The following is a 27503-nucleotide window of genomic DNA, read 5'->3' as shown; positions in this document are numbered from 1 at the left end:
ATTCTAACTTATCAAATGTTTGCATTATAACATGATGGTATACATTTTGTCCCATAGACTTGGTGGATCCCTTGTCATGGACAACAAGGGTTGATTTCCTTTGAGCTTGATACTTGAGGCCCTTTACAGGTTTTATTTATGGGGTATAGTTGCTAGATCCTCCACTGCATCTTAAAGTAAAGCAGCTAATGTTCACCTTCAGGAGACTTATCAGTAGTTGTCGTATAATGCTATGGATGACTCTTACTAATTTCCATTCTTGCACATGTGTGAATGTCATTTTCTTTTGCCCCTCTGGCTGTTAAGCCTCTAGGACATTCTTTCCTGCTCTGCATTAGTATTCCATAGCCGGAAAAACAAAGCTTCATTTTAAGAAGTAGTTTTAAAGTTTTCTTTTGCCCTTCATGTTGTTCTTATTCTTGATGTATAGATCTACTCCATTTGTCTTTGGTGCATATCAGAGACGGGTATCTCGACTCTTTTCACATTTATGACTCGGTGTCCTCCTTACAATTATCAATCACGTAACTGTCCCAGAGGATCGCTGAGGATAAAATGAATCATATGTAATAAGTTTCTTATGTTTTTCCATTGTCTAATGCATACAGTGACTCAACAAGATATTCCAGATTCAACTTTTGTTGACTCATTCAATGCGTTAAGTAAAATTGACATCCAGTGGGGATTTGCAGCTCTGTATTAATAATGTCACTGGATATCTTATAACGTTCCAGAGATTGTAATATGTAGTAGATAGAGGACAAATGTAACATGTTTTTTCCACACAGTGGTATGTAATAGTGACCAAGGGTAAAGTCACATACCATCAATCTTCAAAAACTCTGAGCAGGTCTGTATAGGACATACTCAATTAATCCAACGCCCACCACTAATTTACGGAACAGTCATGTATTCTACATAGAGCATTGATTCCCAACTGGGGTGCCGCGACTCCCACCTAGGAATCGCTCAGCTAACATTAAATGCGTTTTCTAGACAGCGCCTGCCATTGAAGAGACCTGTGCCTGCAATTACACAGGGCTCAGAATAGTGCTTCCGCTTTGCCCCCAGTGTATCCCGGTGCCTGCCTGGAAAACCCCTTTAGGCTGGGCCACATGGGTGGATTTGCAGCGGAATTTCCATGTGGAGCCCCTGCTCGAAAATTCAGTGGCTTTTACAGTATAGCAGCAAACTGGATGAGATTTAAAAAATCTCGTTCATAACCTGCGGAAATAATCCACATAAAACCTGTGCAGAAATTGACATGCAGTGCGGAATTGAATTCTGCCGTATGGTAATTTTTATCACTCTTTCTGCTGCAGAATTCATGAGGGGAATTCCACACAAAAATACGCAATAAAACATGCACCAAAGGCCCCATTCACATGAGTGTATGTGCACTTGTGCATCCAGAAGATTAGCATTTTTGCAGAGTGAACAATACTTTTTTGTACATGCATCAGCGTATTTTACTGCACTTTTTCAGTGTGCAATGCATGTGCATTTGCGCGTGGTTAAAAAAGAACACCGATTGAAATGGCTAATTAGTCTAATGAGTTCCAGATGTCTTTTTCCTTCTGTACAATTACACAGTGTTTCACGCATTGTGTTGTGTCAACGATGGTCCCAATGCAATGCTGCAACTAGTAGAATAAGGACTCACTTAACCCAGGTTGCCGTGAAGTGGCAAATGGATGGTTATGGTTTGATCAACATATGTACTAAGAAACTCATTTTCATTTTGCAATGTATAAAGGCTGGAGCTGCCTGCAGAACCTTTTTGAAGGACTTTTTTGGTTTTGCTGTCTGAGGCCTCGGTCAGACAAGTGATTTTTTTTGCGCGTTTATGTGCACAAAAAAATGTGCTGCACGCATGTGCAAAAAGCGTGTGACCCAACCTCTATGAATTTTTTTACATGTGCCTATAATAGTGTGTGCAGGCCTTCAGACTTGTAGAAGCACAGCTGCTCCATGAAGGTCCCCTCATCACTGAACACTGTGACAGCACTATCACAGTGTTCAGTGATGATGGGACTCCCCTACCCGCGGGGGATGAAGGAATTCCCTGCCACAGCTTTGGCAGATAATCGTGATATTCTCCCATTGCATTCAATGGGGCTGGCGCTGCTGCCACCCCATTGAAAGCAATGGAATGAAGGCAACCCCTGCAGCTATGATTTTCGGGGGTAGCTTGAAATATAAGCCTGACCCTGAAAATCATCCCTAGCTGTTAAAAACCCCCCCAAAAAACGTAACTTATGTAGAAGCGCTGTCCGACTCTTCTCCCCATCTCCAGCAGTCTTCTTCTGTATTCTGGTGGCTGGGGATTGAAAAATGCTTCCTCCGATTGGTCACAGCGCTCAGCCAATCAGAGGCGGCACTTTTTGGAGGTGGGGATTTTTCAATTCCCGTCCACCAGAAAACAGATGAAGACTGACGAGGATGGGGAGAAGAGCCGAACAGCGCTTCTAGACGAATTACATTTTTTATAATTTTTTTTTAACAGCTAGGGATGATTTTCGGGGTAGGGCTTAGGTGACTCATTTATTCGACTCGGGTGATTTACCGCTCAGAAGAGGCACTTGAGTCATGTAACACATAAGTACTGAAAGTTCCATAGCATGGTTGCTAATTTTATCCCCAGAGTGCAGCTAGGCCAGGCTGTTTTTTTTGGAGGAGATGGTAGCGCCATCATGACCTTGCACCAGCTTGTATCCCCGCTGTTTTCCCCAACCAAAGGTCTGATCCCAGCTGCTGCAGAAGCATGACTCTTCTTAAATAGGTATTCCCATCTTACCATTTCATGGCTGAGATGAGGAACTGCGGTTTCCCGAACACCTCGCAGGGTGTTACGGAAATAGTTTAGACAGCAACCATATACTGTTTTCGTAATTGTCACTGCAATGAATGCATGTTACAGAAACAGCATAGCACAGTGCGCTATGCTGTTTCTGCAACACCCATTGACTACAATGGGAGTTATTGAAACAGCGTAAGGCTGCTGCCTCGACTGTTACTGCAGCACTCAATGACGTTGTTAGGAAACTGCAGCAAATTTCTTTTCTCAGGCATGAAACCTCTGATGGGAATATCCCTTTAAGTCCATTTTTAACCACTCAGTGACACAACTAATTTTAGCTTTTAGAGCCAGTAAATGATTTACCCTTTTGTTTTTCAGTGTTCATTATTTTCAAACAATTTTTGTCAATGTAGCTGTATGAGACCTTGTATTTTGTGAGACAAGTTCTAGTTTTTTGTAGAAACTAATTTTGGGTACACATAATGTATTGAATAACTTTTATATTGGGGAGAAAATGGAAAAATAAGAAATTTCATCATATTTTTTTAAAATCTATTTTTATAGCGTTCATCATGTTATATAAATATTATGTTAACTTTATTTTTTAGGTTATTATGATTATGACAACACCAAATGTACATAGATTTTATTGTGTTTTACTACTTTTGAACAATATAGACAGTTTTGTTTTACAAAATGTTTTTTCTCTGTGTGTCACCACATTGCAAAACCAAAGATTTTTTTTCCATTGACAGAGCTGTATAAGCTTTTTGATTACTTTTTATTCCTGTTCTGAGAGAAAGGTGAACCTCTTTTTGCATTTTTAAAAATCTTTTAAAGGCATGTACTGCACTGGATTAATACTGTACTGTAATTTCTATATTACGGGTTTGTACAGATGTGGTGATATCAATTGTATAATTTTTATTTTTTTACTATTTAAGAAAGTGTGTGAAAGGGAAAGCCTTTTTTATCTGTAAAACCACTTAGATGCAGCAGTTAGCAATCAGGCATCTGAGGGGTTAAGCTGAATAGTACTCAGCTTTTCATTTTTTTTCTGGGGGAAAAAAGGGCTGTTGTATGTGGCAATCAGTGAGCATATATGTACTCCACTTGATAAGGGGGAAAAGTGATAATATGAACAAAGGTCTGTATTAGCCCTCCTATTGGACAGGGAGACATACAGAAGAATCACAGATTGTTCTCTGCTGCCTGCTCATGCCATGCTGCCCCATCTGCTCTGCACACAGACTGAAGTGACAGCTGTAAATTCAGTATTCTTGCTCTAAGGGCGGCTTCACATGGGCGTATTTGTGCACGTTTTGTATCCCGTGCTCTGTGCGCAAAGAAGTACAATACAATACGGCAATATGCCTTCAAAAAAGACTCTTTCACAGCGTAAATACATTGTGCTGAGTCACATGCAATACTCCCACATGAAGCTGCCCTAACTTCAAATGACTGTAGCTCCGGTTCTAAAAGTGTGTCTGTAGTTGTGATAGGACCAGAGCTACAGCTGTGTTAAGTCGAACAAACTCTGTTTGACTAAAGCTGTAAAGTCCTTTTCTTGTTGGGCGACCACAACTCATCATAATCAGTGTGGGGAGGTATTCATTGTCCACCATTGGAAATAAAACACATAGTTTGTTGTACTTTTGTAAACTTTCTCATGAAATATAAACTGTGCGTGAGACTCTCCTTAATGTCACAGTACAATATGCTTTATTTCATCGCTTTGATATAATCTAAACTTGACTTTCATTCATTCCGTGAAAGACACACTATAGAAGAATATATGCAAGTTTGTAGGGACAGATTACATACACTGCTCAAATAAATTAGCGAACACTTAAATCATTTATTGGATATTAATAAAGAAAGGATTCAAGTTGAAAATCTTTATTGATACAAATTTGTAATTCACTGAGAACAAAATTATGTACAAATTGTCATTGAAAATCAAAATCATCAACCAACTGAGGGCTGGATTTCAATTCACTTGCATGCTGCTATTGCTTGTAGTATGTAAGGGGTTAAACAGGCAGGGTCTGAGGTTTTTCCATTACCGGACTTTAGAGCAGGAGCCTGGCTGTCAGTAGTCAGACAAGCCACCACCTTATTTGAGATGGATATTTGCCAAACTTCTCTGTTTATTTATAAAGCCAGCATATATATACACGTTTGGAGGTCAACAGACCTCTTCCACAGTCCTTGCTGGGGACACACATCTAGATACAGACAGATGCCAATTTTTTCACAAAGACACCCGTCAGCATCCACACGTGTGTCCCCAGCAAGTGTATGTCTGTATGTATATATACATATATGATATACATATATAATATCCATCTTGTATAATTACATTGTCTGTAGGTTACGCCTTATACCCCAATTTTTTAACCATTTCGGGATTTGTTGTCTAATCGTTTTCTCATGCAGATATATTATTTGGGGTCACCGTCACCTACTGAATATAGGGATTTTTCTTTTATTCAAAAATTTTAACCCAATACTCTTCAAAAGGAGGACATAGTCCTAAATTTATTTTTTGCTGGGGCTGCTCCACAATTCTTTCACTATTTTGCTCACTGCATATTTGGGCTCTCTGTTTGATATGTGCAAGCTTAAAGCCCATCAGTGACCACTGAAAAAAATGTGCAGTGCACTGATGGTCACTAAGGTCTTAAGGTCCTTTTATACACAAAGATAATCTTTCAAATGACCAAAAGATTTAACGATTTATTTGCATAAAGTGTTAATGGCTTTAATGGCCATTAACATTTTAATCATCTTCATTTGCATGTAAAAGGACCTTTAATTGTCTTCTTTTTCCTGCATGAGTTGTTAACTGAGCTGGGTGAGTGTTTAAACACACTGTGTAAACATTTGCCTGAAGATTCTATTGTTCTCCTCCTGGCAGGGTACACAGTCTACTCATTATGTATGCAAAGCAAAACACCAGGAGTACACTGTGTATCCTTCAGTCTTTTAAAAGATGAGCGAAATGCATTCAAATGGAATGTATTTGCTCAGTCTGTCAGCGGCTGAATGTTGCATTTTATGCAGAACTAAAATCCATTGTTCAAACGAAAAGTGCGCTGTGCCTGCGTTTACATCTAACGATTATCGCTCATTTTCGGATGTTTGGAGGAATTTTGAGAGATAATCATTGCATGTAAAAGGGCCTTTAGGCATTGATTCTAGATGTATGCTGCACATGAATACAACTGTATACTGTTGTATATAACTTATTGACACTGTAAAATATATATATATGCTGCGTGATATACAACCTTCTGGCATACATCGGGATGATAGAACTTCATGGGCAGGTTAGAAATAATATGTCAGAGCGCTTCCAGAGCACTACACTGAGCATAAATCCCAAACGTGATGTGAACCTAGCCCAACGAGTTTTTTTAGAATATATTTCATTGGGAAATGACCGCGGTACATGAACTGGTGATGGAGGGTTTTTTATACTTCATAATAATGTTATGAGGCAGCATAGCAACATTTCTGCAAACAACCCAAATCTTCATTATAAAGATCTCATCATTCTCACTTTAGTGGGTTTGGCACTCGGTGCAGTAGGGTGTGATTTTCCCATTGGTGCCTAAGCAGCACTTTCCTCATCTAGTAGCTCCAGAATTGGTACAGATGGAAGCGTACCCAGGAAAGAACTTGGACCTCAAAATGAGTCTTGTGATTAGCACATCACTATACGGGCACAGGGCAGAATATCTCAGGTCAAGTGGTATATCTAAGAATAACCCCAGACACGGAGCGTGTAAGGTCTGTACTATGCAAGACATGAGTAACTTACATTTAATTGCTGACATGCCATTGTTTTAAATCATATCTGGCTCTTGTCACCACCGGAGTGTGTTGGACAGCCAGAAAGCTTACCGAACGAGTCACTGTTGGCATGTAAAGAACTTGGATGTGTGATTGGTGAGAACTGGCCACATTTAACAACTACATTCTTCCCAATAGTTTGATGCAAAATTTTCCAAATAAGAATGTGAAGAAAAACAGATATGAAAAATAAGACTAAAGCGAATGACAAATGCTGACTTGCTTTCTGTTTAACCGTTGTCCCGCTATTCGCCTCTAATTCTGGTAACAATTACACTCTAGAAATATAACTGCTGGACTGAAAATTCGAAAGTCAGCCACAAGTTTTAGGGTGAAGTCGGGTACTATATAAAAAAGCTACATCTGAAATGGAATTAAAGGGGTAGTCTATGGAGAAAAATTGATCAGTGCTATGTAAAAACTTTAAAAAGTCATACTCCTGTCACCTAATCCCCAGCATCTACTGTTCTCATTGCCTGGTCCGCCTCTGCACTCTAATTCTGGTTCCAGCAGTCCGTCTTGTCACTGGGACTGCCGCAGCCAACTAACAGCTGGTCCTGTAGAGTATGACTGTCGGGCACTTCAAGGTAACCTATCACCTCCCAACATTACCATAAACTAAGTTATGGTGCTGTTAGTGGACATGACAGGGAGCTGGGTTATGTATTTTTTATACTCGCCTCCACTCGCAATACTGCGGTGTCCCCCTCTGAAGTCTGTGCATGGTACAAAAATCTGACTCTTTTCAGAGTGCCATACATACGCTGTCCTATACAAATCTATGAAGCAACATGTATGCAGAACTCTGAATACAGAGGGGCACACTGCTAAATCGTGGGAGCGAGTGAGTATAAAGAATACTTCCCTGCCACCTCCGCCCCCAACAGCAACTTAGTTTATAGAGGAGTGGGAACATAACAGGTTCTCTTTAAGCGCCTGCCAGTTGTCCCAAGAACCATTGCTCCTGTACTTTCACACAGTCGTTCAGTGAATGGAGGCGGAGGGTGTCATAGATCTTGTCCAGCTGCCCGCTTCCATTCACAGTGAACAAGCAGTTGCTCATAAATGAACGATTGCCTTTTTACACTGAGTGAGAAATCGCTCACTAGTCGCTTCTACTACTCAGTTGACCTGACTCTTAAAGGATCGGCATGTGCACCCAACATTCCAGTCTGAACAGGCTTCAGTCTATTTAAGACATCCTTCCCTACTGGAAGATGCCTGAGCGATTACTCTCCAAGTGAGCAATGGTGATAATTGTTTCTACCTAATCGCTTGGTTTATGACTCGTACCTGTCCTACTTGGGTTTCTTGGTTCCTCTTCTCCTGATCTCGGCTTGCTTATTGACTACATCCTGCTTCCCAAGTTTGCAAGAAATTTGCCTGTCCTGTCCTTGGCTCTGTTCCTCAACTACATCTGTCTACAACCTTCAGCACCGTGTTACACAAGAATTTTGTGAGTCCTAACCTTGGCTCTGTTCTTTGGCTTCATCCTTGTCTGTACCCTCCAGAGCTGCGCTACAGAAAATTTGAGCAAGTTGCGTCAGCTACCTCTTAACCGGGACTGTTTCTGGGACAGCGGTCTGGAGTTCCTGGCAGCAAAGACCAGATCCTAGTAAAGAGAAAAAGAGGATGACTCCTGTGCTCAGGGTAGCCAGCATAGTGCCAAATGTGCTTGAGATGGACCCGTGTAGGTGTGTGGACTAGTAACGTCCGTAGGATGTGGTAGGAAGTAAGAGAGCCCCATGTGGTGAAATAAAAATAATATTATTAAACAGAGCTCCAGTGGACAGTGCAATGTGTTTTTGAGCCTAGGTGCTCCTTTCTCAAGCACAAAATAACTGGTAAGGATAAAATGGTACAATAAAAATAAATAGAAGGCACAGTGTAGAATACCAGTTATTTTGTGCTTGAGAAAGGAGTGCCTAGACTCCGAAACGCGTTGCACTGTCCACAGGAGCTCTGTTTAATACATTTATATTTATTTCACCACAGAGGGCTCTGTTACTTCCTACCATGTCCTACGAACGTTACTAGTCCACACACCTACACATGCCCGTCTCAGGCAGTCACATTTGGCACTATACAGGTCACCCTAAGCGCAGGAGTCATCCTATTTTTTTACTTGGCACTACTTCTGGGGGCTTCGTCCACTAGCTTTTCTCCATGCATGCTCTCGTCTAATGTCCCTTTACTGGGACAGGGTCTCCCCATTTATGTGACTACCACAACCTCTCTACACCCTCCTATGTGCCTTTTACTGTAAACTATCCCAGGTTTACGTTTCACCGACTACCAACAAGAGTCAATGTCCAGCTCTCTCATTTCTGTTCATTTAAAGACCAGATCCTAATTGGTGAGGTTAAAGAGTGAAAACTGGGGATTCCCGGATGCAGCAGTCAGATCTAGCACTAAGTCAAAATTGCAGGAGATCCACATCCACTACCATGACAAACATTATATGTCATTTTAAATTAAAGTCATTACACTGAACCTGTTTCACCATAGGTATCCAGCCGGACGTATTCCATTTGCATCTACAAGGTTCCTTGTTATATCCTGTAGTGCAATTTTCTCTACAGGATATCTACTCCAGTGGTCACCCACAAGTATTCACTTTTGGATTCCCGAACTGTTTGGCACTCAGAAGAGGAAATGAGTAAATGGCTAAAATGAGGAATCACTCTTTCCTTCTCTAAACATCTCATCACTTCCTCCTACACCCTTTTGTGCTCCTTAACCTGTGGTAAGACTAGACAATACTTGTGTGGAAAAGGCTTCGTTCCTTCTTTCCACTGATGGAAAAGTTATTACTAATTATCAGTTCTTCAATTTCATGTTTAGTATAGTATTCTTCCCCTCAAGGCTAATCAGACTTTTACTTCTGCACTACACTAAATCTAGCTTACGTCCTGCTGAGAATGATCTGCATTACTATAACAGGGATGGGCTGGCTGAGCATCATGTCAGATACAGTTCAGCAATATCTGGAATGCAGAGTTTGCCCATCCCTGTCTTATGCTAACTGCATAAGAAGACAAAATGACTGTTCCGTCAATTCTCACTGTTATCTAAAGTACTAAGTATTTGCCAACATTAAAGTTCGCTGTAGAGCTTTAGGAAATGGGCTACACACATGCTTCTTTTTATAAGAGTAATCAAAATAACCTTTATTGACTTAGATTAAAACCAGAGCAATTTGGCAATTAGTGTCAGTTAATGATACAACATTGACCAGAGGGGAGCCCAGGTATGGACTCATCCCTCCAATATCTCCTTACAACAGGAATTCTTAACACCAAAAAGGATGCTATACTTAGGAGAGGCCCCTTCAGTGAAAGGCAGTCACCATCAATGGTGTCGCCTTAGTGGTAACATCCCAAGCGGAAATCAATTAAGGTGAAAAGGTAGAAAAAAATCTACTATGACCACAGAGACATTAGATATTGTGTCTCCCATAAACCACTTTACTAGATTCCTCTAGATTCTTGGTGGATACTTATGGTGGGTAATCCGGCTGCTAGTCAGACTGGGTATTGACCTATCATGACCCATCTCGCAAAATACCACCATACATCTATGGACCCTCGCTTATCCTCCGTGAAAACCCAAAGTGAATGCCAACCCAATGGATGCTACCTAGGCAAGATGCTCTCAAATGGATTACAACATCATGTCAAAGACTTTACCTATGGTGGGTGATCTGATTACTAGCCAGATTTAGTACTCACTTAGCAAAGCCCACCTATACAATACCTTACGTCTATGGATTTACTCTGACTCATCAATGGAAAAGCAAACTAAGTGCCAGCCAAAGATGGATACTGACTGCGTGTAACAGTCGTAAATGGGTTCCAGCGCATTAAATAAGACTCAACATGTTTCTAAGATGCAGATAAAACCTCTTTCATCAGGAGTCTAAAGCTAGGTAGAGAAGATAGTGCTGTTTGTTCTATTAGCTGGCAGGATATACTAAAGCTTTGTAAGTCAATCTTTATGCCCTGACATCTGGATGAATAGACTAGAGTTTGGTAGATAATTCTAACTTCCCTGATAACTAGCAGCATAAGGCCGCCTGCACAAGAAAGGATTAGAATTGCAGAATCCGCAATCGGCACCCGTGTGGACGATCCGCTGTAATATTCACCCATTGGAAGGCATTACATTTTGCGACTTCAAGCACGCGGGCAGATGCGAATTCCGATTTTTTTTTTTCTGGCTCCAAGGGTTTTTCTAGAGGGTTGGGGGATGTAATCACCTTGTGTGATCTTTTTTCCACGGGGACAGTATGCTGTGTATTTGCGTACATTCACGCGGAAAACCAATTGCATCCGCAATCGTCCGCAAACACTCGTAATTCATTTCCGTGATGAATCACAGGTCTTTTGCGTCAGAAATCCGCCTGTGGAAATACGTTCGTGTGCAGACGGCCTGAAGAGTCAAGATTTCCTGTCTGTTGGTAGCAGATAAGTTTGATAATGAGCTTGCTGCAGAGAATCCTAGTGCTCCAATCCTGGCAGCTTGTCACCTACCAACCAACCTACTATGAGGAATGCCACCCCACACATCATAGCCCAGACAAACCACTCCAAGCAGTGATGGCGGCAACACAAGGATTATTTTTCAAAGGCTTTTGTATTCTATAAAAGTACTAAAATAATAACAAAAAGTCTAGGGGAGAGATTTAATAGTTAAAGGGGTTGTCCCGCGAAAGCAAGTGGGGGTATACACTTCTGTATGGCCATATTAATGCACTTTGTAATGTACATCGTGCATTAATTATGAGCCATACAGAAGTTATTCACTTACCTGCTCCGTTGCTAGCGTCCTCGTCTCCATGGTGCCGTCTAATTTCAGCGTCTAATCGCCCGATTAGATGCGCTTGCGCAGTCCGGTCTTCTCCCTGGTGAATGGGGCCGCTCGTGCCGGAGAGCTGCTCCTCGTAGCTCCGCCCCGTCACGTGTGCCGATTCCAGCCAATCAGGAGGCTGGAATCGGCAATGGAACGCACAGAGCCCACGGTGCACCATGGGAGAAGACCTGCGGTCCACCGTGGGTGAAGATCCCGGCGGCCATCTTAGCAAGGTAAGGAAGAAGTCGCTGCAGCGCGGGGATTCGGGTAAGTACTATCCGTTTGTTTTTTTTAACACATGCATTGGGTTTGTCTCGCGCCGAACGGGGGGCCTATTGAATTTTAAAAAAAACCGTTTCGGCGCGGGACAACCCCTTTCAGGTTTCACAAGGTGAGAATCTTGCATGAGATTTGTGCTTTGCGAGACTCACAAATTTCATGCGAAGAGAACCCCATTCTTTTCAATGGAGTCATATATACAAGCTGCATGTCTTATCTCTTCACGTTCGGAACGCATCGCCAATCGCTTTAAATGGGACAGTAGAACACATTGCACAGCGAATGATGTGCGCGCGAATACAATGCGAAGTTTCCTATTGAAAACAATGGGACACACTTGCCGATTCTCTATAGCACCTGAAAACCGCTCCGGAGAATTGCTACTTCACAGAAAGGATGGAAAGTGTTCTTGCCAAAAAAACGCCTCGCATCAGCGTGAAAGCACAGGTTGGTGAGTTTCTCGGCCCAAGATCCTGCTCACCCGTGTGAAGGTCTAAGATGGACGTTTTATACTGCAGCGACTGAGAAACAGGCCTTCAGCCGAAGGGATAGCGGAGTATAGCTTGGCAGACAGTTCTCAGTGGTTCTACCATCTCCCTCTTTCCAAGATGGCCGAATGATAGCCTAGCCCAGCCACAAGCCGAGGGATACTGAGGCGATTTAACATAATTATCCCAACGGTGTCCTTATTTGTCATCGTGACACCAGTGCCCCTGAATAAGTGATGAATCACCCACCCAGAATAAAGATCAATCTACAACAAAGTGCTTTTGAAAACCGGGGGCACACAGTTTCCTTTTACTCATGGTTAACTTGGTTATTTGCAATTACAAACAGTTCATTTGTGCAAAGTATGGCATTTGGTGCTTCAGAATAAACCTTCTTGCATTGACGCTCTATATCTCATTTAGATTTACCTGTAGTTCTCTTCCCAAGGCATACATCTCCTCAGTGGCAGTTATCTGATGGACGCTTCTACTGAGGCAAACTCTATTACACATCACGTTTCTTTCCTACATGTTACTTTCTGTTGCTAATGACAATCAGCTTTCTTACTGGTTTCTTTAAGCTGCAGTTCAGCGGGTGAGCGGGTGGCATTGCATTCTCACACCAACTCCTTCTCTGCATTCCTTGCATTCCTATTCCTGGAGGGGATGAACCTCCCATGAGGAGAGACTTCATCCAGGCTCAGCCCTGGCAGGAGCAGCCCTTCTTTCCTCCATCTTCATTCTCTTCACTTCCCCTCCATCAAGTCCTGCCTCTTTTTCTCACGCTCTCTCTCTTTCTCTAACTCCTCCCACTAACACCTGATGTATTACAAGGCATGTGCATACAGAAGTTAGGACAGACAATACACATAACTAGACTAGAATGATACAATTTCCAGACACCAGACATTAACTCTTTCATGCCCTGTTTTGTGTGAATACAGATAACACTGCACCATACACCATTCTCAACAGTGACATGAGGCAAACACAAAGACAAACAGGTTTAGTGCTGGAGATGCCCCTAACTCTGGGCCACTACAGTTCACCAATCTTAATATAATGCTCGCTGGCACATGTCTTACACCTCTTCACATATTAGGTGCACCTTTGCTTCTTTTTTGCATCTATGCCAGTTAGGAGCTAGCATAGATTTCTGGTATAATTTACACCAGTTTTAGTACCAAATGTTTTTAAAAAAAAGCATAATAACTGCCGTACCATTTGTATAGTAGTCACTAATGATGGATGTACTTTAAAGGTGCACTAACTTTTCAAATAACCTCTGCTCATCTAATAGACTGTCCCCGTTTCATCAATCTAGTAATATACTTTCATAAAAATGTTGTTTTACCACTGTAAATCAAGGCTGAAGTGGCAGCCACTAGGGGTCTCCCTTACACCCCCTGTGCAATTCACTGCCTGTTGCTAGATGTTGAGCTTCTGTAGTTAAAGGGACGCTGGGGCGCTCTGTTAGCAGTGGTAGAGGGGCTATCTTTACAGGCTGTTTATGTGCATTCACAGGCTGACATATCTGCAGCCACTGTGCAAACACTCTCCACATTCCCTGCCTCTCCTGGTGTGTGTGAGTACACATTTTATTGGGTTATTTACCATTATGTCTCTGAATGCTCAGCTCCTACAATCATCCTGGGAGAACAGAGGGGCAGGCATTCAGATACTTCCTCCCTGCATTTGTTTTGCAAGGTGAAGAAATGAAAAAGAGCAATTCTGGCATTTCTATTTTTACATTTTTTTCTACGTCATTTACCGTTTGCGATAACTAACTAAATATTTAAATTGTTCAGTTTGTAAGTTAACAAGTGCGAAAAATATTTTTATAGATTTTTTTTTATTTTAAAAATTGTTTTGTGGGGGAAAATGTTTTTTTATTTGCTAGTGGACTTTTTTGAAACTAAAATTTATTGCACTTTTTTGGAGACTACTTTTTTATACCTTAGGCTATTTCCGCATGGGCAAAGGCATTATCGGGGAGTGAATCACGGCTCGATATCGCACTTTCCACCATGTGAAAGCCCCGTGGATGGTAGGCGTTTCCATGTGAAAACAGCCTTACATCATAGGGGGGAATCCCTTCAAACCATTTCTCTCAATGGGGCTGGCAGTAGCAGCGCCAGCCTCATTAAAGCAATGGGAGAACTCCGCAATCCTCTGTGACAGCAGCGACCAGGAAATCTTTACTTCCCGCAGGGAATCCCTGCACCCCGGTCACGGCTGAAAAGATTCCCCAAGAGGAAGAAGGAATCCCCTGCCGCGGCTGTCACAGAGGATTGTGAAGTTCTCCCAATGCTTTCAAAGGGGCCGGTGCCGCTGCTGGTGGCCCCATTGACAGCAATGGGTGATATAGCAGCCAGATAGAACATGCTGTGATGTATTTCTCGTATAGTATCGCATCACTGGGCCATGCGAGAAAACATTGCTTAAGTGTATGAACCCATTCAAATGAATGGGGTTCATATTTGTGTGAAATTTGTGTGTCTCGCAATGCACAAATCTCACACGATTTTATCGTCCATGTGAAACTGGCCTTAAAGATACACTTGAAGATGTGATCATTGAATCGCTAACGTAGTTCACTGCATTACTTCTGTAATGCAGTATACTATGTATATGTTGTCAGCCTACAAGACTCTGTCGGACGTGGGATCTGTTAGCATGATATACCTGATAGACATAGAGACCTTTGTCAGGCCTCCAGCTGCCATGGAAACCCATTGGCACCTTGTGATCGTATCACTGGGTGTTCATAGGTGACAGAGAGAGCTCCACTCCCCGTCACCGGCTTACATAGCTATTGATTGTTTGTTACAGTACGAGCCCGGCTGTAAGTAGAAAGCTCAGCAACAGACATGCTCCAACTAGATTGCAGGACCATGAGCTTTAAATCCACGCAGTAAATTTACCATAGCATGGGTTTAAAGCCCAGGACCAAACACTGTATATTTATGTTATTTGAAATGCTTTTCCAGTTGTAAAATACGGATGGTCCGTCCTCAGGACAGGTAATCAGGCCATCAATAGTAAGTTAGTGGTGGTCTACCACCTTGTGTTGCACCTATCAGCTTTTTGCCAGGCTGGTGTGCTCATGCACTGACCTGATTTCTACAGGAAGCAGGCAGCTTCAGTTCTCATTATGGTGGCCAGGCTTGGTATTACAGGCCAAATTTCCACAGAAGTAAATGGATGTAATACCAAGTCTGGCCACTGCACTTGGAACAGAGATGTCCGCTTCCTGCAGAAATCAGTTCAGTGCACGAACACACCGGCTCAGAGAACAAGTGATCAGTGGAGGGGTCCCAGGTGATAGACCTTGCCAATCTGCTATCAATACCCTGTCATAAGTATAGACCATCAGTAATTTACAACTGGACAAACCCTTTAATGAGTTAAAGGGGAAATGTTAGAAGTTTACTTTAGTGCTTATCAAAGAGCTGTGATCTACACCTATTCTGAAAATGAAGGAGCTGGGTTGATTCCCCTGCAGGGACAAAGAGATTTAGGCACTTGAAGAGCCATGTGGTCATCTCATCAGTAGGCGCCAGCTCACAGTACTTTACTGACGCTAGTGACAAGTCTGTGTGACGTGTCACAAAATGCCAGTACTGGATTTCCCTCCTTAATTATGGAAACTCCATTTGTACCATATTCCACAGGAAACAGCCATATACATAAGTATATGTATCAGTTAGGACACTTTCCATCCTTCGTACATAGTGAAGTGTTTTACAGTAATCACACTTTTGGTTTTGCCTCGTTTTAGAGTTTGCATGAACTGACAAGGAAAAGAAATCAGGAAAGGTCTAATAAGCTATTAACAGTAGTCGTTGATTTCTGCCCTCAAATAGGTATAATGAATTACAGCCCTATAATTCCGAAATCCAAAAAGAGGAACTTTTGCCAAGAGGTAGTGAAAAAAAAATTTTGGACCCAGGCAGCTGCGTCACAAACAAGATTTGATCACTCCCGTCTAGGGTGCCAGGAGATTTGAGACAGATGTTCTCAGACACGCCGCATGCCTAAAACATTTCCAGGGGACGGGCTCTAGTGAGAGAGAAGGGAAAGAGAGTGACTTAACGGCAGAAACAGCTGGAGTATGCAGGAAGGCACAGGAGTCTATCCTCCCCTAGGTGTTCAGCCATCCTCATAGCATTACATCTGCTTGTCAGAGCTGGCTGTCTGAGCTGTCATGCAGCGTGCTAAACTTTTTTTTAACTTTTTACACTTTCACTCTCCCTGTGAATAAAGTGCAGCATTGTGATTACTAATCCCACTCCGGTGACTTGACTTTAAATGTGGTCTTGGAGCAGATCCCGGAGTTCTGTCTGTTAATCTTCCCACTCCTGTTTCAGAGACACCACTGGATGCTGAGCAGAGATCACTGACGAACTGCCTTACTTCTCCTTCATATTGTTCTTTTTAATACTTTTTTTCCCATACTTTTGGAGGAAACCAATGGATACCAAGCTGATCTGTCTATTTTTCCTTTTCTCTGTGCCTCCTCTGGCAGTGGGAAACCAGACAGGGCGCATCAAGGTGGTCTTCACACCCAGCATTTGCAAAGTGACCTGTACCAAGGGCCGCTGTCATAACAACTGCGAGAAGGGAAATACAACTACGCTTATTAGTGAAAACGGTCATGCTGCTGACACACTGACATCCAGTAACTTCAGAGTAGGTAAGTACCGTCACAGATGTCGCTAGATATGTATTATTTCTGCTCTGCTTTTACAGCACACAGTGGGGTTCTATTCTATACTGTAGATTAACCATATAGTAGTCATTTGGGTAGAATGTTATGCACTACAAGTACACAAATACCCAGAACTTCCATAGTTGCCATCTGCGCATCATTCTAGTTTTTTCCCAGTTGTGACAACTATTGGGTCGGGAATGCTTGTTTCTAGGGGATCTTTGACCTTTTTGGGAAGTAAATGTCATATTGAGAGGCTATGTTCATACTTGCGTTAGGGAATTCCGCCTTTCTGCTCCAGGAGAAAGGAATCCCCTGGCCAAATTGGTCCATTTTATGACGGAATCAAATGGTGTCGAACAGACCTCATTGACTATAGTAGGGTCCATTTGGTTTCCGTTTGGCCGCCTGGCCAAAAGAGTCCTCCATGCAGGTTGATGATAAGCCAGTTATGTCATTTCCATGATCAGGAATAACAGGGGATGTCCAGCAAATGTATAGTAGTTGTTTGTATCCCATGACCTTCCTAATACTGAATAGAAAATAGCATACAGAAGAGGCAACACAACCTACTTAAGACAATACTTCTTGCAATGAATGGTCCTTATTTGCTCCTTTTATTTCCTAAAGCCTCCATAAGTCCATTTCTTCTATCATTTCCTTCATTCATTTGCTTTAAAGAGGCAGCGCTCCTGTAGCACAAAATAAGCTTACTGTGCCATTCATCCTAAACACTAGAAAGACTCAGATATTTAAACATTTCCAGTAGTTTCAAGTAATTTCTCACTAGACTTTCTAAACACATTTCTGGCACTTGCAGGCCCTGTCTGGTATTCCATGTTGCAGACGTGTGCTATGAAAGTAGACGCCTCTGATCGGCGGCGTATGAAAGCACAAGAACTGTAGGGTCACTTATAAAGGACCCTGGATGATAGAGGCACAAAAGATCTGATACATAGGGTAATGTTTAACAGTGTTTCTGACAACTTCAGCTGGACACTATTCATAGCCCAGAAAGCTTACGTTGCAATCTATGAACTATAGAAAAAAAATGTAGCAAATGCGTAAGTTTTGTTAGTACCATGCGACAACTGTAAATGTGCTGCAGAGGCGGCCATTGTAGCAAAGCTAATAGACAGTACAGACTTGATTCACTGTCCGACCTTACGGTGTATGTGTGTTGGAATAATATACTATCCGGTAATTAAAATAGAACTATATGCACTATTTAACTCACACGTATTTCCTTAGCAGTCATCCCATGTGATTCTTAGACTACCCGCAAAATCAAGTGTGCAAAGCTGTGAGTTTATCTCCAGACCAATTTCAATTCATCTGGGTTTATTGGGTTCACGTTACTTGTCTGATTCACTTCTCGTCCACTGTGATTCAGCACATATTTCTGTCCATAGTTGTTTAGCTCAGCTTACTATGTCAGTAGCAGGTGCAGAGCCAGACGTATCCGAAGCTACCCCAACGATCTCAGCTACTCTACCTTAAGAACAGGGGCAGCCGTTAGATTGTAAATGTCACACTGGATTAAGTTATTGTTGATTGCTGGTGACATTAGCACAATATTACAGCAGATCTGTCACAGCTATGGGCCCATACTTCTATCACAGAACAACATTGTGCCTTATAGGAGCGTTGAAAGAAAATAGCGCACTCATAGTTATGACTGGTATATTTATGAGGAGAGCGCTCCCCTACCCTCAGGATGGTGAATGACAGACTGCTTTGTATGCACATATACACAGTAGACTGGCAATCGTCATCCTGAGGGTGGCATTGTCCTCAATTTCCAGTGGCCTGTAATTCTCATTTCTCCTGTATATACCGTAGTCCTGTGTAGGTTCAGAAATGTCCCCAGTCCCTGATAAATCAGTTCAAAGTAATTCATGGAATCCTAGAATGGTAGAGTTGGAAGGGACCTCCTGGATTATGGAGTCCAACCCCCTGCTCAATGCTGGGTCATCGGGTACAACCCTCTGCTCAATACAGGGTCATCGGGTACAACCCCCTGTTCAATGGTGAATTCACAAAATCATCCCAGGCAGGTGTCTGTCCAGTCTCTGAAGACTTCCATTGAAGGAGAACTCACCACCTCCCGTGGTAACCTGTTCCACTCATTCATCTCCCTCACTGTCTAATATCTAATCTGTGTTTCCTTCCTTTCAGTCTCATCCGATTGCTTCTAGTCTTTCCTTGTACAAATGAGAATAGGGCTGATCCCTCTGCACTGTGACAGCCCTTCAGATATTTGTAGACAGCTATTAAGTCTCCTTCTTTTTTGCAACCTAAACTTTCCCAGATCCATTAACCGTTCCTCATAGGACATGGTTTGCAGACTGCTCACCATCTTGGTAACTTTTCTCTGAACTTGCTCCAATTGGGGTGCCCAGAAATGGACATAGTAGTCCATATGAGGTTTGACCAAAGAAAAGTAAAGGGGATAATTAGTTCACTTGATGACATTAATTCAGTCTATAGAAATAAGGGAGAAGGTACTGTGGCTGCAGTTTCTTTCTCTCTCTGGGACAGTACGCTATGAGGGGGGGGGGGGGGTAAAAGTCAAAGACATCTAATTGGTTCACAATGCTGAATGCATGCTAGCATAATAATGGAAGAGCCCATGCACCCTGCAAGCATGTAGGAGGAAAATAAGGATTGTCAAAGTATGCAGAGTGATGGGAAGATACACCAAAGAATAGGTTATACACAGTTTGTGCATGCACTGCATATAACATACTTCTACAGCTGTCTAAGGAGGGTTTGCTATGTTTTATTTGTTACTATGGGTATTGTGAGGGCAAGATTAGAACAATTTGATTTTTATATTGGAATGTAATTATACCTGGAAATTTACTTCTACTAAAATAAGCAACATACTGGACCAGTGCAGTTCTAGTACCTCAGTCCATTGATAATGGTAATGGCTCATAATTGGGATTGCATTGTAACATGTAACATTGTTGCATCCTGTGAACTTACACTTGAACCTACTCTTTTTAATTGCCATGATTGGGATTCCCTCTTGGCACCGATCACGTACAGTATTGTGCACCGTTAAAGGTGAGCAGCAGGAATGCCAATTCATTACAATGTAAACTTTCTAATGCTTTGTGGGAATCTCATTACTACAGGAACAACAATATGTAGAAACTAGTCAACCCCTTCAAGTACACTCATTGGGAAAAAAAACAAGCACCCAGAAGGAGATGTTGGGAAGGAATAAAACTTTGTATATGTGATTGTAATGTTGATATAAGTAAGTGATTACAATAGAGCAAAAGAACCATTTATTGTGGAAAACTGACCCTTGGAGGAAGGCTTTAGTACCCTGTTGTACCACCTCAGGCAGGCATCGAGTCTTTAAAACGCTGTTGTACCACCTCCAGCTTGGATACAAGATGTGATACGGGCAGACATAGAGGCTCTAGTACCCTGTTGTACCATCTCTAGCTTGGATACAAGATGTGACACAGCATTGAAACTCTAGAACCCTGTTGTACCACCTCTAGCTTGGATACAAGATGTAATACGGGGGGGCTTGTAGGCTCTAGTATTCTGTTGTACCACCTCTAGCTTGGATACAAGATGTAATACGGGTGGGCTTATAGGCTCTAGTATTCTGTTATACCACCTCTAGCTTGGATACAAGATGTGATATGGGAAGGCATGGAGGCTCTAGTTCTCTGTTGGACCACCTCTAGCTTGAATGCCAAATGTGGTTCTGTGGGCATGGAGGCTCTGGTACCCTGTTGTACCGCCTCTAGCTTGGATACAAGATGTGATTTGGGAGGGCATGGAGGCTCTAGTACCCTGTTGGGCCCCCTCTAGCTTAGATACAAGATGTAGTACCAGGGGCATAGAGGCTATAGTACCGCATTGTACCACCTCAAGCTTGGATACAAGATGTGATATGGTAGGGCATGCTGGCTCTAGTACCCTGTTGTACTGCCTCCAGATTGGATACAAGATTTGATACGGGCAGACATAGAGGCTCTAGTAGCCTGTTGTACGCCTCTAGCTTGGATACAAGATGTGATACAACGGGCATGGAAGCTCTAGTATACTGTTGCACTACTTCTAGCTTGGTTACAAGATGTAATACTGGTGGGCATGGAGGCTCGAGCACCCTGTTGGGCCGCTTCTAGTTTGGATACAAGATGTGATACTGATGGCATGGAGGCTCTAGTACCTGTTGTATCACCTCTAGCTTGGATTCAAGATGTCACACTCGAGGGCATGAAGGCTGTTGTACCGCCTCTAGCTTGGATACAAGATCTGATTTGGGGGGCATGAAGACTCTAGTATCCTATTTTACTGCCTCTAGCTTGGATATAAGATGTGATATGGGAGGGCATGAAGGCTCTAGTACCCTGTTGTACCCCCTCTTATTTGGATACAAGATATGACATGGGAGGGCATAGAGGCTTTAGTACCCTGTTGTACCACTTGTAGCTTGGATACAAGACATAATACTAGTGGGCATGCAGGCTCGAGTAACCTGTTGGGCCACTTATAGCTTGGATACAAGATATGATACTGATGGCATGGAGGCTCTGGTACCTGTTGTATCACCCTTTAGCTTTGATACAAGATGTGACACTGGTGGGCACAGAGGCTGTAGTACCCTGTTGTACCACCTCTAGCTTGGATACAAGATGTGATGCTGGTGGGCATGGAGACTGTAGTGCCCTGTGTACCAGCTCTAGCTTGGATACAAGATGTGATGCTGGCAGGCATGGAGGCTCTGGGACCCTGTTATACTGCCTCTAGCTTGGATACAAGATGTGATATGGGAGGGTATGGAGGCTCTAGTACCCTGTTGGGCCCTCTCTAGCTTGGATACAAGATGTCATACGGGTGGTCATGGAGGCTCTAATACCCTGTTGGGTTATCTATAGCTCGGATACAAGATGCGATATGGGCCTGCTTGGAGGCATTCAGGTTCTATATGTCATCCTGCGGTATATCGGTCAACATTTGATATAACTGAACTCCTAGCTTCTACAAACTCATAAGCTCTCAAAGTTGGGCGTCCCAGATGATCCCTTACATGTTCTATTGGTGTTGAATCTGGCAACCGGGCAGCCACGATAGTGTGGCAATGCTGTGGAGGCATTCCTGTGACACCCTTGTGTGTGCGGCCGAGCATTATCCTGATGGAAAATGCCTCTTGGAAGTCCTGGCATGAGAGGCAACACACGTGGCTGCAGGATGTCCTGAACATATCGACAAGCAGTTATTGTCTGTCATGCCACTATTAGGGGTGGACAACTGTCGTATGCGATGACCCGCCAGACCATCACACCAGCAGTCGGTGCAGTGGGTTGCTGTACAGCAAAGGCAGAATTGAGGCGCTCACCCCTGGGGTCTCCAGACACAAACATGGCTGTCATCAGTTCCTAAACTAAACCTAGATTTGTCACTGAAGAAATGGAGGCAATGGTGGGTGTACAAATGTCCTTCAGCCAAGTATCTGGAAATTGTTCTGACAGATACGAGGGCCTGTAACGATGGTGCAACCTGTCTCTGGATGATGAACAACAAAAAGTTGGAGTAGCTTGTGCTTATAAGACAATCCTCTCTACTGCTAGTCTGTCGAAGGAGTCCTGAGCCCAGTCACCTTCGGTACATGCCCTCACACATCCACTAGTCCCAACACCTCCTAACAGTCTGGTCAGAACAGCCCAGGTGGTGGGCAATTCGTCGATACGATCATTCAGATTCTCACATTCCAAAAATGCCCCAAACTCTGGTAACTGGGCGAAATCTCTTCTCTGCCTCGTAGACCTGTCTAGTAGTCAATAAGCTTTACAAAAACGGAAAAGAGGTCCACCACATACAAGTAGCCTCTAAGAGCTGTTTTATAGGCCAAGGGTGGAACTACTTTTTTAGGGTCTCAGATCACAAAATCGTTCATCCAATCACACCACAACTGTAATCATTTGCATATCTGCCTGAGATGTAACTGCATGCTGAGTTTTGCAGCAAGATGACAACTCCTTCCAAGGGCTTGATTTTTTTTACAGAGTGTAACTAGTATGTAGTGAATAGAAATGTTAATCCACTGTACCCTTCTTGAAGAAATCAGTTATAGAGCTTTATTTCCTCCAAAATCAGCTATTAGTAGTGCTATGACGAGAGAGCTTACTCACAATATAGAGCACAGGAACTGCCAAACCTTACAGTTGCAGGTTGTGCTTTGTGATATTGATGATAGTCAAGCCTTTAATTTCATTTTTCCATTATTTAAATTAATCTTCTTTTCATGCGCTTTCCTATAAAATTCTGCAAAGCAGCACATCCCTCCCTTTTAAAGAACATGTAACTAAGTTCATCCTGTTTTTCATGGTTAATGGGCTTAATGCAGAGATCCCAGCCTGCAATTACAAGCGCATTTCCCACTGATTTCATTGAGCCTTGTTCCTGCAATTACAAGCGCTGGCCACTACACAAGGGTTAGAGCAGTGGCTTCCGTTCTGACCCCGATGCATCCTGGCACTGACAGCAAGTGCTGCCTGAAAAAACCCTTTAAGGAAGACCTGACAGCTCTTTTGATGTTTCTGTTTCAATAATTACTTGCACTCTCTTCTGCACAGAAATGCTGGAGTGTCTTTTTTTAGAACTCTAGTTTGTGCCATTTCTCTGTTATTCCTCCTGGAAATCTGACTCATTTTCTTTAAACCCCTTAAGGACGAGGGTGCTTGGTCCTAAAGGACTAAACACTTTATAGGGATTTTACCCATGTGGTGGCTTTACTGCCCTATTTTTTCATAGGTGCAGCATCCGTAGGAGCCTCACTTATATGGAAAAAAAAACATCCCCCTGTAGTGACAGTAGTCACTAACAAAGCTGATTTGGGTCTGCTAGAACCCTGCAGCTCTGCTATGGCAGGGAGCACCCAGTTGTGACGTGATCACTGGGTCAAATAGCGCAAGTAATACTTTCGCCTTCTCGCTTCACTATGTAGTGGTCAATGAGCACTATGAAGCCTATAAAGAAAAAAGGCAGAAGTGGTTAAAAACCACTTCTGCCTTCTCCTCCGGGTCCTCGGTTGTGACTAACAGCCGAGAACCCAACTTACTCCTGCTAGATTGCAGGAGCTTTAATCCCATGGCATATTTTTATTATCGGCCAAGATTAAAGCCCAGGACGAAGCGCCATAAATTTAGTGTGCCTGGTCCTTAAGGGGTTCATTTAATATACTCATATGCTGTAATGTTATAACTCAGGATGTTTTTATTTTAAAGAGATATGTGTTTTAGGGCTTTTTTGGAAATTGATGTTTTTTTTACTTGTTCACAGAAATACTGGGTTTCCATGCTGCGTTTAGCACATGCTTTCAAAATCCCGGCCACATTCGGCAGCTAATAGCTGAACAATTGCTGGCATTATTGGCAAGATAGTCATTTGTTGCCATTGGTTGCCATGTGTTGGTGGGGTTTTGAACGCATACTTTAAATGCAACGTGGAAACCCAGCCAAATGTTTGTTAGATGGTTGATTTGTAAGGTGTGTAGAATATGAAACATTTCAGAATAATCTAGTCATTAAGAATTTTTAGAATTTTTTTGAAAATGGAAAAGGAAATTTATATCCCCCATCACATTTATGTTCTAGTCCCAGGTTGTTGTCGGCAATGCTGTTTGATTGCTCTTTAAAATATGTGACTAACAGTGAAGGAATTTACCTGTCATGACCTGTAACTTCTCGAATGACTCACCTGGGGCTAGTTTCTTCTGTGATAGTGCCAGGTTATTAGTAATAAAGACAATTAAACACGCAGTTTATGATTAAGATAAATAACCTCAGTGTAGGTTTCTATTGTGTATGGCCTTTGTACTATGCACAAGAATTGACTATACTTACTATTTCAGTGGCGTTTTATTGGCAGCTGATAAGAAGAACACCGCCTCCCTTGAGTCATGCTCTAAAGGCTTCTATATAGACTGTATATTATACTGCAAAGCGCTACAATGTGTAAAACAGCTGTTGCAGACTAGACCATTCTGAAGACATGCATGTGGGGTAATGATTTCTTCATCCTTTGCTGGCAGGCCACGGAGCGCTACTATGGATTTACAAGTTGGATTGTATTGTGCACTAAGACGCTAATATAGACTGATTGCCTTCCGATTCAAAGACACAAAATACTATCAGAACTACAAAGTGACGGCAAATTAATTTTCAAGTTAACATAGAGTTGGGAATTTTCTTGATTTGACACAAATGTAAAAAAAAGGGCATTCTTGACACTTAAAGGGAAGGGCCGAACTGGCTGTTCTATGTTGTTTCCATAAATCCCATTGAACTCAGTTGGAGTTACAGAAACACATTTGCACGCTGTTCCTACAACTCCCAAACCACGCTGTGCTACATAGTTTCCGTAACTCTAGTTCACTTCTGTGGGAGTTACGGAAACAGCATAGAAAGGGCCAGCTTGCCTGTTTCCGTAATCCCGGCCACCAGATGGGTATTCTCTTAGCCATGATTGACTGAAATGCGAATAACACTTCATTCTATACTCTTGGCAGCTTTAAAACACTCAGTGCCACAAGGCTTTCATAATTAGTTACCAAAGAGATTTATGTACAAGATATGTTGACAAACGTTTTAGCCAGCTTTGTGGAGATCATTTAATTTAAAGTGTACCTAAACTTTCAGATGACTTTTCAGAAAAAGCACTCATGGTTGTGTACATGAGGAACAACAATATTTTGACCATATGATTATATGATTTTCACAAATTTTCCTCTTTTGTGGGCTACATCTTCAATTATCAGTTTGCCCTAAGCTCAGCTCCAGAGTGGATAGAGACTTAGGCCTCCTTCACACAGGCATTCGGCAAAGCACCTCGTTTTTGATCATGGCGCCTTGCCACAATTTACTTCCGTTTTCAGCCATAGGGATACTGCGGCCGACGTCAGCTTTTAGTACTCTCCATAATTGATGAGGTGCACTAAACACCGAAAAATAAAACAGACCCCACTCAAAAATCGCCTGAGTGCCCGTCTGAGAGGCTCCATTGAAGACATTGAAAGCATTATATCGTGATTACCATGGCTCTGAAAATGCCACGGTAACCACGGAAAAAAGCGCCTGTGTGAGGGAGGCCTTACAGCTATGATGTTTCTTATACACAGTACACATAGAGAACAGGAGATCCTGCTCCCCTATCTCTCTCACATGCACTCAGAAGCAGCAGCATGGAGGACATTATGCAGTAGTACTGAGCAGTGTAGCTGTGAATTCAGGATTAGAGTAAGATAAAATTTTAGACTTGCATCCACATTGTGTCTTTTTGCCTCTGTCACCATCCCGCAGCTCCATCCTCCTCCTTTAGGTATTTTTTAATGAGATAATCAAGCAATGTTTTTTTACCTATATAGTGCAGCAGAGGTGTAACTTGACGCTTCTGGGCCCCAATGCAAACCCTGTAACAGGGCCCCCAACTGAAATGCTTTATTCATAGTTCTGGGCTCCCTGTATGGAGAAAAGAGGCCTTATGGACCCCTAGGGCTCCTGGGCCCGGGTGCAACCGCATCCCCTGCATCCCCTATAGTTAGGCCAGTGTAGTGCAGCGTAGGGAATCATCAAAGAATAACATAGAGGCTCTTGTGTATGCTTGTTTTAGTTGATGCACCATTTATGGATTATCTGTTATCTTGCCTTTTCCCCTTTCATATGGTTCCCCTAGTACAGTCTACATTTCCATTATGTCTCTGTCTTTGCAGAGTCAAAAGGGGCAGAGTGTCTTCATAGTGCACTTGCTGAGTCCTTCTAAGGGCAGCAAGTGGTAGATCACAAGCAGGGGGCGGAGGATGATAAGATTGTTAGGAAACTCCCCATATTCACACCATCTTTCTCTGCTATGTGTAACTGCTATGTACAGAGTCTCAGTGTATCCTATATGATGCAGCTGCTCTCCCTGCCTCCTGCTTACTACAGGTTTCCACCTGTCAGCTCTTGCAAAGCAGGCTGACCAGAAGATGTCAATTCGACATTGAAACGTTTGGCTGATTAAAGTTGCAAATACTACTAAGCTTGGCCCTAAGTCCTCTTCCTTTGACAGCGACACTGTGGCTCCCTGCTTTGTCGTGGTCATTTGCTTATAAGCAGGAGGCAAGAAGAGCAATCTGAAACTGCATCTCAAAGTTATATACTGGAGATTTTACATACAGCTCACACAGTTAAGACGCTTAGGGCGCTTTTGCACGGGACGACTTGTCCAAGAGATAATCGTTGCTGTGCTTATACATAGGAATGATTACTAAATGGAGAAGTGGGTCAGGAGTGAACGACCTTTTGTTTAGACAGGCCGATCCATCTTCAATTTTCTGCATGCAAAAAAAAAAACGATGAAGGAGAAGCAAACAAATTCTCGTTTGTTGTTCACTCAGGGCATGCATTTACTCTGAGTGATAATCGTTGATGTGAGTCAGTGCAGGGATTAAAATGTATGGATGCAAATGAGCTGTCAAGTTCCATCCATCTCTATGGGACGTCTA

At 42.6% G+C, this 27503-nt stretch overlaps 1 protein-coding gene across 2 annotated transcripts in view; it reads left to right on the top strand.

Moving 5' to 3' along the window:
• LTBP1 (latent transforming growth factor beta binding protein 1) overlaps nucleotides 1–27503 on the top strand; it is a 373900-nt gene that overhangs the window by 173893 nt on the left and 172504 nt on the right. Inside the window, exon 5 of one of the 2 annotated variants that reach the window (XM_066595882.1) lies at nucleotides 16805–16972. The exons of the other annotated variant lie outside the window; for it this stretch is intronic. Within the exon in view, the coding sequence (XP_066451979.1) occupies nucleotides 16805–16972 (168 nt within the window). The remainder of the gene's footprint in view (nucleotides 1–16804; nucleotides 16973–27503) is intronic. 2 annotated transcript variants of the gene reach the window in all.

This window comes from Eleutherodactylus coqui, chromosome 3 (assembly GCF_035609145.1).
Source record: "Eleutherodactylus coqui strain aEleCoq1 chromosome 3, aEleCoq1.hap1, whole genome shotgun sequence".
Classification (NCBI taxonomy): Eukaryota; Metazoa; Chordata; class Amphibia; order Anura; family Eleutherodactylidae; genus Eleutherodactylus; species Eleutherodactylus coqui.
The sequence above is the reverse complement of the archived record's forward strand: the minus strand, read 5'-3'. Positions and strand labels throughout refer to the sequence as shown.